We start from the raw sequence: 12,145 nt of genomic DNA, 5'->3' as shown, positions 1-12,145 counted from the left end.
AAGGGCCAAAAAGAACAGCAAGTGTTAAAAACAAAAGCCTGTCTCTGTCATTCTTCTCCACGTTACTCGCCACAATATTTACTTACAAATTGATGTGAAGTAGGTGAAGGTGTTGAAGACAGCTCTGGCTATACTTATACTATATTAGGTTATACTACTGATTGTTCATGTCAAACCAAGCATGAACACAACATTCATAAATTCATTGTTGAGTTATCGCCCTTCATTTATTTGGTGGTATGGTCATTACTGTTTGAAAATGTGTCCATTAAATAAATTAGTATGTGTTGTTTATATTTTAGAATTCCCAAAAAAATAAATGAAGTTCACCTACATATGATGAATGAGCAGCACTAAAGCTCACTAAGTTATCACTTCATTACCAAAAACTCACAATAAATAAGTTACTGTAATCTAATTCTTTCAAGTTATTTTGAGTACTGCAAACTCGAAGTATTTAAGTTACTGTTACTGTAAGTTACTAACTTAAATTCATTTGAGCACTGAAAACTCAGTTTAATATAATCCAATTATTAAAGTTATTTTGAGTCCTCAAATCTTGAAATAATGAGGTAAATAACATCTAATTAATGTAAGTAACATAAATTACATTTTCTAAGGCAGCAAGTTTGTATTTGTTCTTTATAAAGTCAATTTATCATCTTTTACAGTGTAGGTAAAATTACTCTGTCAGGTATTTTGATTTCTCCTCTCTTATTACTAATTACTCTACTGATTTTGTGGTTGTACGAAAGGCTATCAAGTGTTAAAGCCTTTCTCGGAACATGAGCAGAAGAAGCAGAAATAATAACAAAAATAAAAATTAAATAATTCCGACTGGTCCCCTCACTCCGCTATGCAGAAGCGGCACCCACAGACGATTTATTGTAAGGAGCCTGCACCGAAGAGAAATTCTGTATCATTTTTTTGGGGCATACTTTTGTTTTAGTATGTTCAGGGAAAAAAATGCAAAACAAGCCATTAGCGTGACGTGATTATATATATAAAATGGAAGCAGTCCGTGCTTAGAACCTCGTGCAGTGTCACACACATGTCCGTGCTTTGGAGAAAAAAGGCAAAAATTATGTTGTGTGGGCACCCTGAGCTCTACAAGACTAGCGGCTCTCAGTACAAGGACTAAGCCCGGTGTACCTCTACTTTTGAGCAACTGTGAACCAAGAAGTCAATTGCCAATGTTTAAGTACGACTCTATAAGCATCCTCTGTTGACAAATGCGATGCAAAACTATTTTTCAGTTCGATCTGAATGTAGATGACGGGCAAAATGTTGTCAGGTGCAAAAAGTGCAAAACAAAAAATTGAATCTTTACTCTTTACTGTATTTTGTATACAGTAGTATACACAAAATTAAATCCAGTTGACTGCATTGATCCTTTAATCTACAGTAATAGGTTGAGGATAACCTCATTTTAGAGTAAACACAAGACACTTGGGAAATAAAGCTTTTGTGTAGACTGTTTCTTAAAATCTGAAACCAACAGAGACCTGGAGAACCAAGTGTAAATTTTTTCCCAATAAAGTCATTTAGCCCAAGTACAGACATCTATAAAAAAGACGGACACATCTGTCACAAGGAACATTTTCTAAAAATGATGTCTGGCTTTGTTTTTGAAACATTGCTCTGCCACTTTGGTCCCAGAACACTGAGGACTGTTTATGGGGCTATACTCCCTCGAAAGTAAATTTCATATCTTTCTTTATATAAAGTTTATCTTGGGAAGCTAGAATTGGTAATCTCTTGCCATCTCACTAATTAATTAGATATTCATCATGATGAATTAATGTTTATTTTTCCCCTATAGAATGGTATCTTGACTTGAAGTGTCATTTGTTCTGTGGACACAGTCTTAACTCAAATCACTTGCTTCATTGTTCCCTAATGAAATGAATAGATTTCAATAATCTGACCAAACAGTTAAATATGTGCTTCACAATATTGTGGTTTATAAAACTAAACAACAACATTCGTATAAAACAAAATTATACTAGTACAACAATATGATTGAGTTCATTGTAAAGAACTAGTTTTTGCACTGTGATTTTATGCTTCAATGGACATTTTGCCTCTTCTTCTGATTTGATCACAAAGAGGGAAGTATGATACATTCAGAAATTTTCAAATGTGTCGTGGCACTATTTGTAATTGTCGAGGATATCAAGAACATTCTCCTCTCTGTTCCTAAATGGGGGGGGGGGGGCTTTTATTGTTAAAGTTAGACATAGGGCAAGTACCACTTTTTATTTAATCGAGCCGATGCGACCAGATTTTTTTACCCTTTTAATTACAGTATAAATGCACAATGCTTGAGCAGGTTGTTGGCGATGATGCACAATGGAGCTGTCAAAGTATTTATGAGTATTGCAGTGAAAACAAGTAGAATTATGACTATTGACTCCACAAGTCAATTTACATTGTATGCTAGTAAATGTTCTGCTTATGTTTATAAATGGATATGCTTATAAATTGGATAAAATACATAGATTCATAAAGCAGCCATCGTCATCATCACTTTATATATATTTTGCCCCAAGCCAGTATACAGATTACAATGATTTTTGTTGACGTCTAAATTGAATACACAACTTCAAATTTTGGACCAACTACACCAATTATTTGAACCCACCAGTGTTGTTTTTGGTAGACAGGGGTGGGCAAACTATTCCACAAAGGGCCGCAGTGGGTGCTACTAAGAGGACACATTTTCACCAATCTGCTGTTTTACAAGTGCAGTCAGTCGATTGCAGTCAGGTGCTTCTCATTTCTGCTGAAACCTCATTGGTTATACTATCTGTGCTGGGTCAGTTGGAACAAAGACCAGGACCCACTGCGGCCCTCGAGGACCGGTTTGCCCACCCCTGTTTTAATATCTGTCTTAGTCTTAGTCTTTTGGATGAGAATACTTATTAGTCTTTGTCATGTGTTAGTCATTTCGAAACGTTTTCGTCTTCGTGTAGTTTTAGCCGACGAAACCTCATACAAATTTCGTCCAGTTTTAGTCGACAGTTACTCAAATTGCACGCCCGTCTCATCAGACCATAGGACATGGTTCCAGTAATCCATGTGCTTTGTTGACATGTCTTCAGCAAACAGTTTGCGGGTTTTCTTGTGTACCATCTTGAGAAGAGGCTTCGTCCTGGGGTGACAGCCATGCACACCAATTTGATGTAGAGTGTGGCGTATGGTCCGAGCACTAACAGGCTGACCCCCCATCTCTTCAATCTCTGCAGCTATACTGACAGCACTCCTGTAACGAGTCACATGACATTTTGGAGGGAAAATGAGAAGCAGTACTCAATTTGGACATTTAGGGATGTACGTAGTTTCTAAGGGGTGTACTCACTTTTGTTGCCAGGGGTTTAGGTGTTAATGGCTATATTTTGAGTTATTTTGAGGTGAAAATAAATTAGCTCTATTATATAAGCTGCACACAGACTACTTTTCATTGTGTCAGTGTCATTTTGTCAGTGTTGTCCCATGAAAAGATATACTTAAATATCTGCAGAAATGTGAAAGGTGTACTCACTTTTGTGATACACTGTATCTGTGATTATGGCATAGGTCACTCACTTACCTACACTTCCTGTGCCACATTGAATTGCCTGGCATAGACTGAACTTCAGCATTTTACTTTTTTCTGCCAGTATTAGTGGAGAAATACATGGATTCAGAATAGTTAACAAACTTAACATTTCAAACCCACCTCTTTGGCAGATTCAGTTTTTCTGTTGTTAACGAAAACAACTACATCCTCAAACTCCCATTTAATAAGGCAGTAAGTAAATATGAATTTACCTAGTAAAACCCAAGACAAGTGAAGCATATTAGGTAAGGCTGTCAATAGACTTGCAGGGGACCGGGGACTAGAGACCATTATAGGGCCCCCAACCACACCACACCCCTGCCACCGGCTTGTCTCTGCAACATACGCAGTACTTTTAACGCTTTGCAAGCAACGACAGTGTAAATTTTCAAATTATTTAATTTGAGATGGACAGTTAAATTTAACAGACCATAGTGTGATGTGGCACAATATAAAGAAACAATTTCCATCTATTATCCCCTGTAGGCTACAACACAATACAACTGAGAGTGCTATGCCTGCCTGCTAAGCAACAAAACAGTATAACTAAACATCCTGTGCCTGCCCCTTCCACATCCCTGGGGTTATCAAGCCCTCAAACAGTGGTGCGCCTAGATGTTTTGACAGCAAAGTCATTTATAACATCAGTGAAAACTAGTTTTTCAGCAAGCTCACGCTCAGTGGCGAGCATGGCTAGATTGTTAACAGGTTCGTTTGTGCTGTTTCAGCGATAGATTCAGATTAGCGTTTGCTATAGTACACAGTAGGTTGGAAATCCAAGATAAATCCAGCCGCCGGACCCGAGTCTGTTGAGCCTCGCCCACCTGCTTACCACAGACTAACATATATCCCTGATCTCCCATCACCTTCTCTTTCCTCGGCTCGACGCGAGCAGCATATCTTGTCATACCGCAGCTCAATAGGCTACAAGCGGGCGGTGACAGACTCGAATCGGGCGTTGGTCACGGTGATCGCGAATGTAAACCGTTCAGTGTTAGCGGCTGTTGTTCACTTACCGACAGCCAACTCTAGCCCTAATTCTCTGGCTTCTTGTCTCCCTTTTAAAAACGTAATTTTTTCTCTTCTACCTCTATGATCTTCATCTCTTTTTCTTTTCTTTTCTGCGCAGGTGCGGGGTTCTTGTGAAAAAAAGGAAAAAAACTATATTTGGAATATTTAATATGTTCAAGTTAAGTATGTATCGAGTATAACATATAATTTAATTAGACAATGATTTAAATAAAAAATGTATGTAAAGTAAAATAAATGAAGGGTCGTTCAGGGCCCCTATGGTCCTGAGGCCCGGGACAACATACTCGGTTGCCCCCCCGCTGTCGACGGGCTTGACATTAGGTACATACATGCCTTGACCAGTTGTATTTACAGTTGTTTCATTTCAGATGTCACAAAGTTATTTTTTAACCTCCCCGTTTAAAGAATGTCAATCTTTTTAGTTTAAACTGAATACTTGTGGCCCATTCGATTGTGAGTCATGCTTCAATTACTTATAACTTTATCCGGCGGCACGGCGGCACAGCGGCACGTGTGATTAGTATGTGTGCCTCACAGCAAGGTGGAAATGTGAGTGTCAATTGTTCGTGTTTATGAGCCCGGTGAGTGACTGGCGGCAGGTTCAGAGAATAAAACATTACTGCCTTCCATATTGGGAGTTTTTTCAAACAAGTCGGGCAGACATGTTGAGGATTGCACATAAACTGTGCCACTGTGTACAACTTGAGATCGAATTGTGGCGACGAGACGCCAAAATCATTATTTATTGATTGCTGCACGTATACAAGAGTAAAACTACATATGGTGTGAGCTGGCTATAATTGGCAGAGGTTCATCCGTCCGTCCGTCCGTCCGTCCGTCCATCCATCCATCCATCTATCCATCTAGGGCTGCAGCTATCGATTATTTTAGTAGTCAATTAATCGATGAACTATTTAGTTCGAATAATCGAGTAATCGGATGAGGAACACGAAAAATTAAAATACCTGAGCTGAGCCTCAAACGATATAAAATAAATAAATAAATAGATAAATAAATAAGGATCTATGTCAACAAAAAAACAATGGGCTGAATTATATAGCAAATGTCTGCTATCTTAAATGCTATAAAACGCTAACTTTTTATTTTTTATTTTTTACAATGCTCTTAACAAATGGTTCAGACACATATTCCCACAAAAAATAGAAAACATTTGCGCAAACAAAAACTAGGCATATGTTGGTCTTAACATGGAGCAGCTGGATTCAGCCATGTGAAATAAGGCAGAGTAGAGGGCAGTGTATCCACCCAAATCGATAAAACTGAATGGAAACACTTTCAAAATAAAAAATTACAACACCACTTTAATTAAACGAATACTCGAAACAGAAAAATGTACTTCGAATCATATTTTCTAAACGAATACTTGAGTTAATCGATTAATCGTTGCAGCACTCCATCCATCCATCCATCCATCCATCCATCCAATTTTATGATACTCAAAACTGGCTATAACGGCTATACTGGCTATACTGAATTTGTATTATTTTTTAAAAAGATATTTTATGCACGTATGTATTCCTCTAATGCTTTATGTATATTTGTGAAATGTAAACTCTGGCATCAAGGGATTAACTAATTCACTGCCAATGACAGTCATATTTCATGGCTGGCATTGAGTGATCATGTTTCACTGCCATTGACCGCAGTACATGTAGAGCTGGGAATCTTTGGGCACCTAACGATTCGATTACGATTACGATTCAGAGGCTCCGATTCGATCATAAAACGATTATTGATGGACCCCCCTCCTTTTTTTTTTCTCTCTTTTTTTTTTTTTTATGTTTTTTACATTAGTTCCAAAATTGTTCAAAAATACTCTCAGGCTAAACCACACTACTATTTCAGTATCAAGTTAACATATAGCAGTAAACAAATATACAAAAATAACATTAAATAAAAAACTCCAGTCCCCATTCTGTATCAGCAGCTTTAAACTACATTCAATTAATTTAATGTTGTGAATCAACCCATAAATTTGTTAAAATTGCTTCCGTTATTCCATAATTTCCCTTTTGTCTACTTTCGACATGTGAAAGTTTTAAAACTATTTTAAAGATAGATTCAAGTCAATATTTTACCGATTTAGGAGTATTTTAGATAAAAAGTTAATTAGGTTTGCTTGGAAGGTTCGCTACAACAGCCTTGCAGGGAAGTGTACTGCTTTAAGATGGCGGCCGTTTATAACGTCCGCATCTAGCTTTTTGTAGATGTGCTGCTAACACTACCAAATCTATATTGCATCTAGTCCTATATAAATGATATCCACCGTAACATATGGATGTACTTTGCAGCAGCTTTTCGGCAGCAGTCAGGTATGTTGTTGTGTTTTTTTTTTATCTCGTTGCATGAGTTGAGCTAGAGCCGTGAGTTGAGCATTGGCATTACCCGAGGGGCCGGGTAATGGGAAGCATGATGTTTAGCTACTCTCGCTCCGTTCCTTCCCGAAGACCGCGCGGCGCGCTGAGTGTTGTGTACTTCCGCTTTACTTCGCATATTTCAATAATCGGAGTTTGGATGTTTGTGAATCGTTCACGAATCTTCCACGGCCGAATCTCGAATAATCTAAGAATCAGAAATTTGCACACCTCTAAGTACATGTCTAATCTAATTTGACTGGCAGGGCTGTCAAATGGCACCTTGGGAAAAAATGTTCTTTGTCATACAATGAAGAAATGAAAATAATTTATTTTCAATTCCAGTACCCAAAAATTTACTGTTTCTTGTTAATGATCCACTTTACAGCGTGTCTCTTCTTCCAGGGCACTGGTTAGGCATCGCACTGGATACACCAAGTGGGAAGAACGATGGATCAGTGGGGGGTGTGAGATACTTCAACTGCTCACCAAGACATGGTGTATTTGCTCCTCCATCTCGTGTTCAACGGTGAGCACTCATTCGTAAAGTTGTATGAGAATATAAACCTTTGTTGGATTTAACGATGTTCAACTCGTGAATACCCTGTGGTCTGCTTCATCAATACATTTGCCACTAATGAGTCCCTTTGACAGTATCATTTGTGCTAGTGTTGACATAATGATTTTGCCCTGTGTGGCAAAGAGTCCCCTCTATGCTTGTAATTAACAAGAGTCAGAGGTATGAGTCGAGATGCCCAAGGCCTTCTCTCACCATGATTCCTGCATTTATTGTGGAAGCCAATGAGCCTGCATTGACAAACCTTGACTTTAATTTGTAAATGTTTAAGCCACAATGTTGTTGCTTCGAACAAAATAATAGAGCAAAATAATTCTGTCATGTTGACTGATTCTATAGTTATATTTAAGTTGGACCATATGGTAAGCGTTTTGATCTGTGTACATCTACTCGGAACATATGTTTCTATGCTATACATTCAGAATTTAATGGAAGTTCACTGGTTTACAGTTTTGTCATTTTAGTAAGCAATTGTTTTGTGCATCAAGCTGTCAAGCATTGATTGTTATTAGAAACTAGTGCTGTGCGATATGGGAAATAAAATCTATCACGATATGTCATTTTATATAAATAAATCAATATGCCACACCCTGAATTGGTTGCGCGCCAATTGCAGTCTACAAGGAGATGGAAACCTTTCACGTCCATACTTAAGCCTGAGTTATGCTCCTGCGTTGCGGTGACAGCGAAGCTACTACGGCGTCAATGAGCATTCGATAGTTCTGCGGCATTCACTGCCAAGCCACTAGAGGGGTGTGGCGTTACGTTTGAAGGGTTTTGGGGGACGCTTGTCGGCTCCCTTTAGTTTTCTTTCGGTTACACAATGCAAATGGGGAAAAAAATAAACAATGTAAGATGGAACGCTCTAATGTGGATCTTCACGAATTGTTTGCCATTTGGCAATCTTTATAATGTCTTGACGAGACATTGTAGAGGTTGTCGTACTTGCGGAGCTCTTTGATGATACTCTCGTTGGTTTGGTCCATTTTTTCGTGTAGCACAACAATGTTTGAAAATGGCGGTGATTTCGCGCTGAACCGGAAACAACAGTCTGAGCGGACCAATCACAGTCCACTTGCGTTACGTCTCCACGCGTTGACGCGATGCAAAGTCTGCCTTGGCAGCGTAGGTCTGCCGCAGAAGCCTAACTCAGCCTTTATATCTAGGAACAATTTGGAGAGTTCAATCCCCTACTGTGTGTGTTTTTGGGATGTGGGAGGAAACCGGAGTACTCAGAAAAATCCCATGCCGAAACGGACAGAATATAATGTACAGCCGCCCACTTTTTAAATTATTTTTGATGATTATACAACAGTTATGCAACTCGTGTTATTTTTGAATGAACATTAAACTGACCTATAATAAATGTATGGACATCAAACATTCAGGTGTATTTTCGGGAGGACAGGAACAACAAATTATCTCTGAATTGAAGTACCTTGGTGTGTAACTTGATTCCACATTGTCTTTTAAAGTGCCTGTGTCAGGATGTAAAAAGTCTTAAATAGCATTGTTATTTATTGCATTACAATCTTGAGAATTTTGAGACGATTCGACTATATACAACAATTTGGCATAGCGCAGCGAGAAATTAGTCTTTTAATCTGCCGTTTAGCCCCTGCCTTTCATTATCGCGCTTTAACGTCTCCAATAGGAGGATGACGTCGGCAGGGTCATGGTTTCATCTGATTTAGAATTCAGCCCATTTGGGGGAATTATTCAGAACGAGGAAAATGTGATGAATAGAGCTGCAAAATGTCATTGTTTCAATCTCTCTACTCCAATATTTTTACAGGATATTCTTTTTATCAAAGTATTTTTCCCCAATTGCTAAATGAATCGTATGGTCATGAAAAAAATATCAGCCTTGTGCTAAATGGAATATGAAATATTTCGGGCTGTCAAAATTATCGCGTTAACGGGCGGTAATTAATTTTTTTAATTAACCATGTTAAAATATTTGATGCAATTAACGCACCTGACCCGCTCAAACAGATTAAAATGACAGCACAGTGCAATGCCAACTTGTTACTTGTGTTTTTTGGAGTTTTGTCGCCCTCTGCTGGTGCTTGGGTGCGACTGATTTTATGGGCTTAAACACCCATGAGCATTGTGTAATTATTGACATCAACAATGGTGGGCTACTAGTTCATTTTTTTGATTGAAAATTTTACACATTTTATTAAAACGAAAACATTAAGAGGGGTTTTAATATAAAATTTATATAACTTGTACTTACATTTATCTTTTAAGAACTATAAGTCTTTCTATCCATGGATCGCTTTAACAGAATGTTAATAATGTTAATGCCATCTTGTTGATTTATTGTTATAAATAAACAAATGCAGTACTTGTGTACCGTATGTTGAATGTACAGTATATATCCATCTTGTGTCTTATCTTTCCATTCCGACAATAATTTACAGAAATATATGGCATATTTTATAGATGGTTTGAATAGCGATTAATTACGATTAATTAATTTTTAAGCTGTAATTAACTCGATTGAAAATTTTAATCGTTTGACAGCCCTAGAAATATTAAAAATGCATTTATTCAGTATGACATGGCAAAGTTACTCTATAATGGTCAAAACTGTCGACTTTTTGCACCTTTTTGCCACCAAGTTAGTCCGGCTTTTGTCATTTCCCTGCCCCAACTTCGGGGAGCGTAAACAAACCAGGAGGCGTAACAGCTAGCCGACATGCTAATCCGAACCAAGTGATGTTTCAAAGTCTTATTCTCGCCTTTCGAAGCGAAAAATCACAGAAAACTACCCCGGTTTATGTCACACGGTGGCAGGGTTGTCAATTCTCCTCGCCGATCGGCAATCCCCCCGGCTGCGAGCAAGTTACAGCTTGTCATTCCCCTGCTGCAGACAGGAGAGCTCGTTTGCTGGCGGGAACAGCTGGAGAATGACCGCCGGACAAACCGGCCGACGTCGGAGGAGCGCGTAGCTGCCACATGGTCAACACAATATGGGAATATGGCGTAAATTAATGCTTAACTACACGGTGAAGACGTAAACAGTGAGAGAGCGGCGTGCAGTTGTTGTGCAGCTAACATGGCAGGATGTGTCTGAGGAGAACTTTTCTACATGTCCGTCCATTATCCTTTATGTAAAGAAAGTTTCTAGTGTTAACTTTGTAATTGCTGTATTCGCGGCCATTTTTAACACAAAGTTGCAATGTCTGATGGGTGGAAAATTTGACAGAACACCGGGCACATGAAGAGGGCAAAAAGCCGAGCGCTCTCCCGGTGGGCATGCGAAGGACCGCGGGGGGTGTGTGACAAGCCGCCAGTCGTCAGCCGAATTGCATTCTCTGTTGACAAGGAGCATTGTCAGCCACAGTATGCAAGCCATCTCCGTATTAAAACGTGTGCCATGATCCCAGTATTTGACATAATACAATACAATGTTTCCTCAATTCCTTGTAACTCCAATGGTCCTGCAGTTGTTGGACTTGTTGTGGCCATTCTCCGAGGGTTAACGGGAACTTTTTGAAACCCAAAAAGGCTCATACGCCTCTCCCTGGGGCAGCAACAAATACCTGCAGCACACTTGGCTGGCATGATGCGAAAAATAAACGAATTAATCTGCAAAATCGGCTGAATCCGCAGTCCATCTGCATGCTATAAAGCAATGCTGTACTGTGAGATGCGGACCCGAGTGACGTTATATTTGCTTCCGTCCTCAACCCGAGACTGGAGCCGGAAGTCACTCATTTTCATAGCGCGGGATTCAAAAATTAAATCCACACACATCCAAGCGTTCCATTTCATTCAGGAGCATAAAATACCACGTAAAATATTAAATAAACGTGCATTTTGGTGTCATAGGCACTTTAAAAGCCATATTAAAAGAATTTGTATTACTGTGAAATTCAACCTGAACAATTTTAAACAAATAAGATCTTTCATAACACTTGGGGCTGCTAGAATGTTTCTAGATGCAATGATTTTATCACACATTGAATATTGCATTACTTTTTGGCAACTGGCCGGTGTAAATACATGCAGTCACATAGAATCACTCTACAAGAAATCGTTAAAGGTCTTTGCCAGAAAACCAATGTTATTCCATGTGTGTAACATTAAAAAAAAAAAAAAGTACTATTTATTGAGCCTTGAGAATGAAACATTTAAAACGGCTTGTCTAATGTAGAAAGTGTTACATGGACTCGTCCCACCTTCCATGTCGGACTCCTTAAAAAAAAAAAAAAAAAAAAAAAAAAGGTCATAGTGGTCTCAGGACCAGGGCCTCCTCTAGAGGGGACTTTGAGGTCCCAATCAGAGAAACAGCCTTCGGTCACAATTCTCTCCGTAAAAGCCAGTAAAATCTTGAACAGTTTACCACTCGCCATCAGGGAGTGTCCCACAATACGAACCTTCAAAACTCAGCTCAAGCAGTGGTTGAAAGTAAACCAGTCCTGCAATCACTGATTTTTAGGTTCTTAGTAGCCTATTGTACTGTGCTGTTTTATTGTAATTTTTTGTTCTTTTTTGTCTTTTTGTGTCTTTGTGTTACCTGCCTAGGGACTGCGGATGAAAATTAGCATT

The 12,145-nt window shown here is 38.8% G+C and overlaps 1 protein-coding gene across 5 annotated transcripts in view; it reads left to right on the top strand.

The window, feature by feature from the left end:
• Positions 1-12,145, top strand: part of LOC130930894 (CAP-Gly domain-containing linker protein 4-like) — a 66,860-nt gene that overhangs the window by 36,344 nt on the left and 18,371 nt on the right. For all 5 annotated transcript variants that reach the window (XM_057859173.1, XM_057859175.1, XM_057859171.1 and 2 more), the window contains exon 12: positions 7,414-7,537. In XM_057859173.1, the coding sequence (XP_057715156.1) occupies positions 7,414-7,537 (124 nt within the window). The remainder of the gene's footprint in view (positions 1-7,413; positions 7,538-12,145) is intronic.

The sequence above is a fragment of the Corythoichthys intestinalis genome, chromosome 15 (assembly GCF_030265065.1).
Source record: "Corythoichthys intestinalis isolate RoL2023-P3 chromosome 15, ASM3026506v1, whole genome shotgun sequence".
NCBI lineage: Eukaryota > Metazoa > Chordata > Actinopteri > Syngnathiformes > Syngnathidae > Corythoichthys > Corythoichthys intestinalis.
Note: the sequence above shows the minus strand (reverse complement) of the source record. Positions and strands in the feature narration are given on the sequence as shown.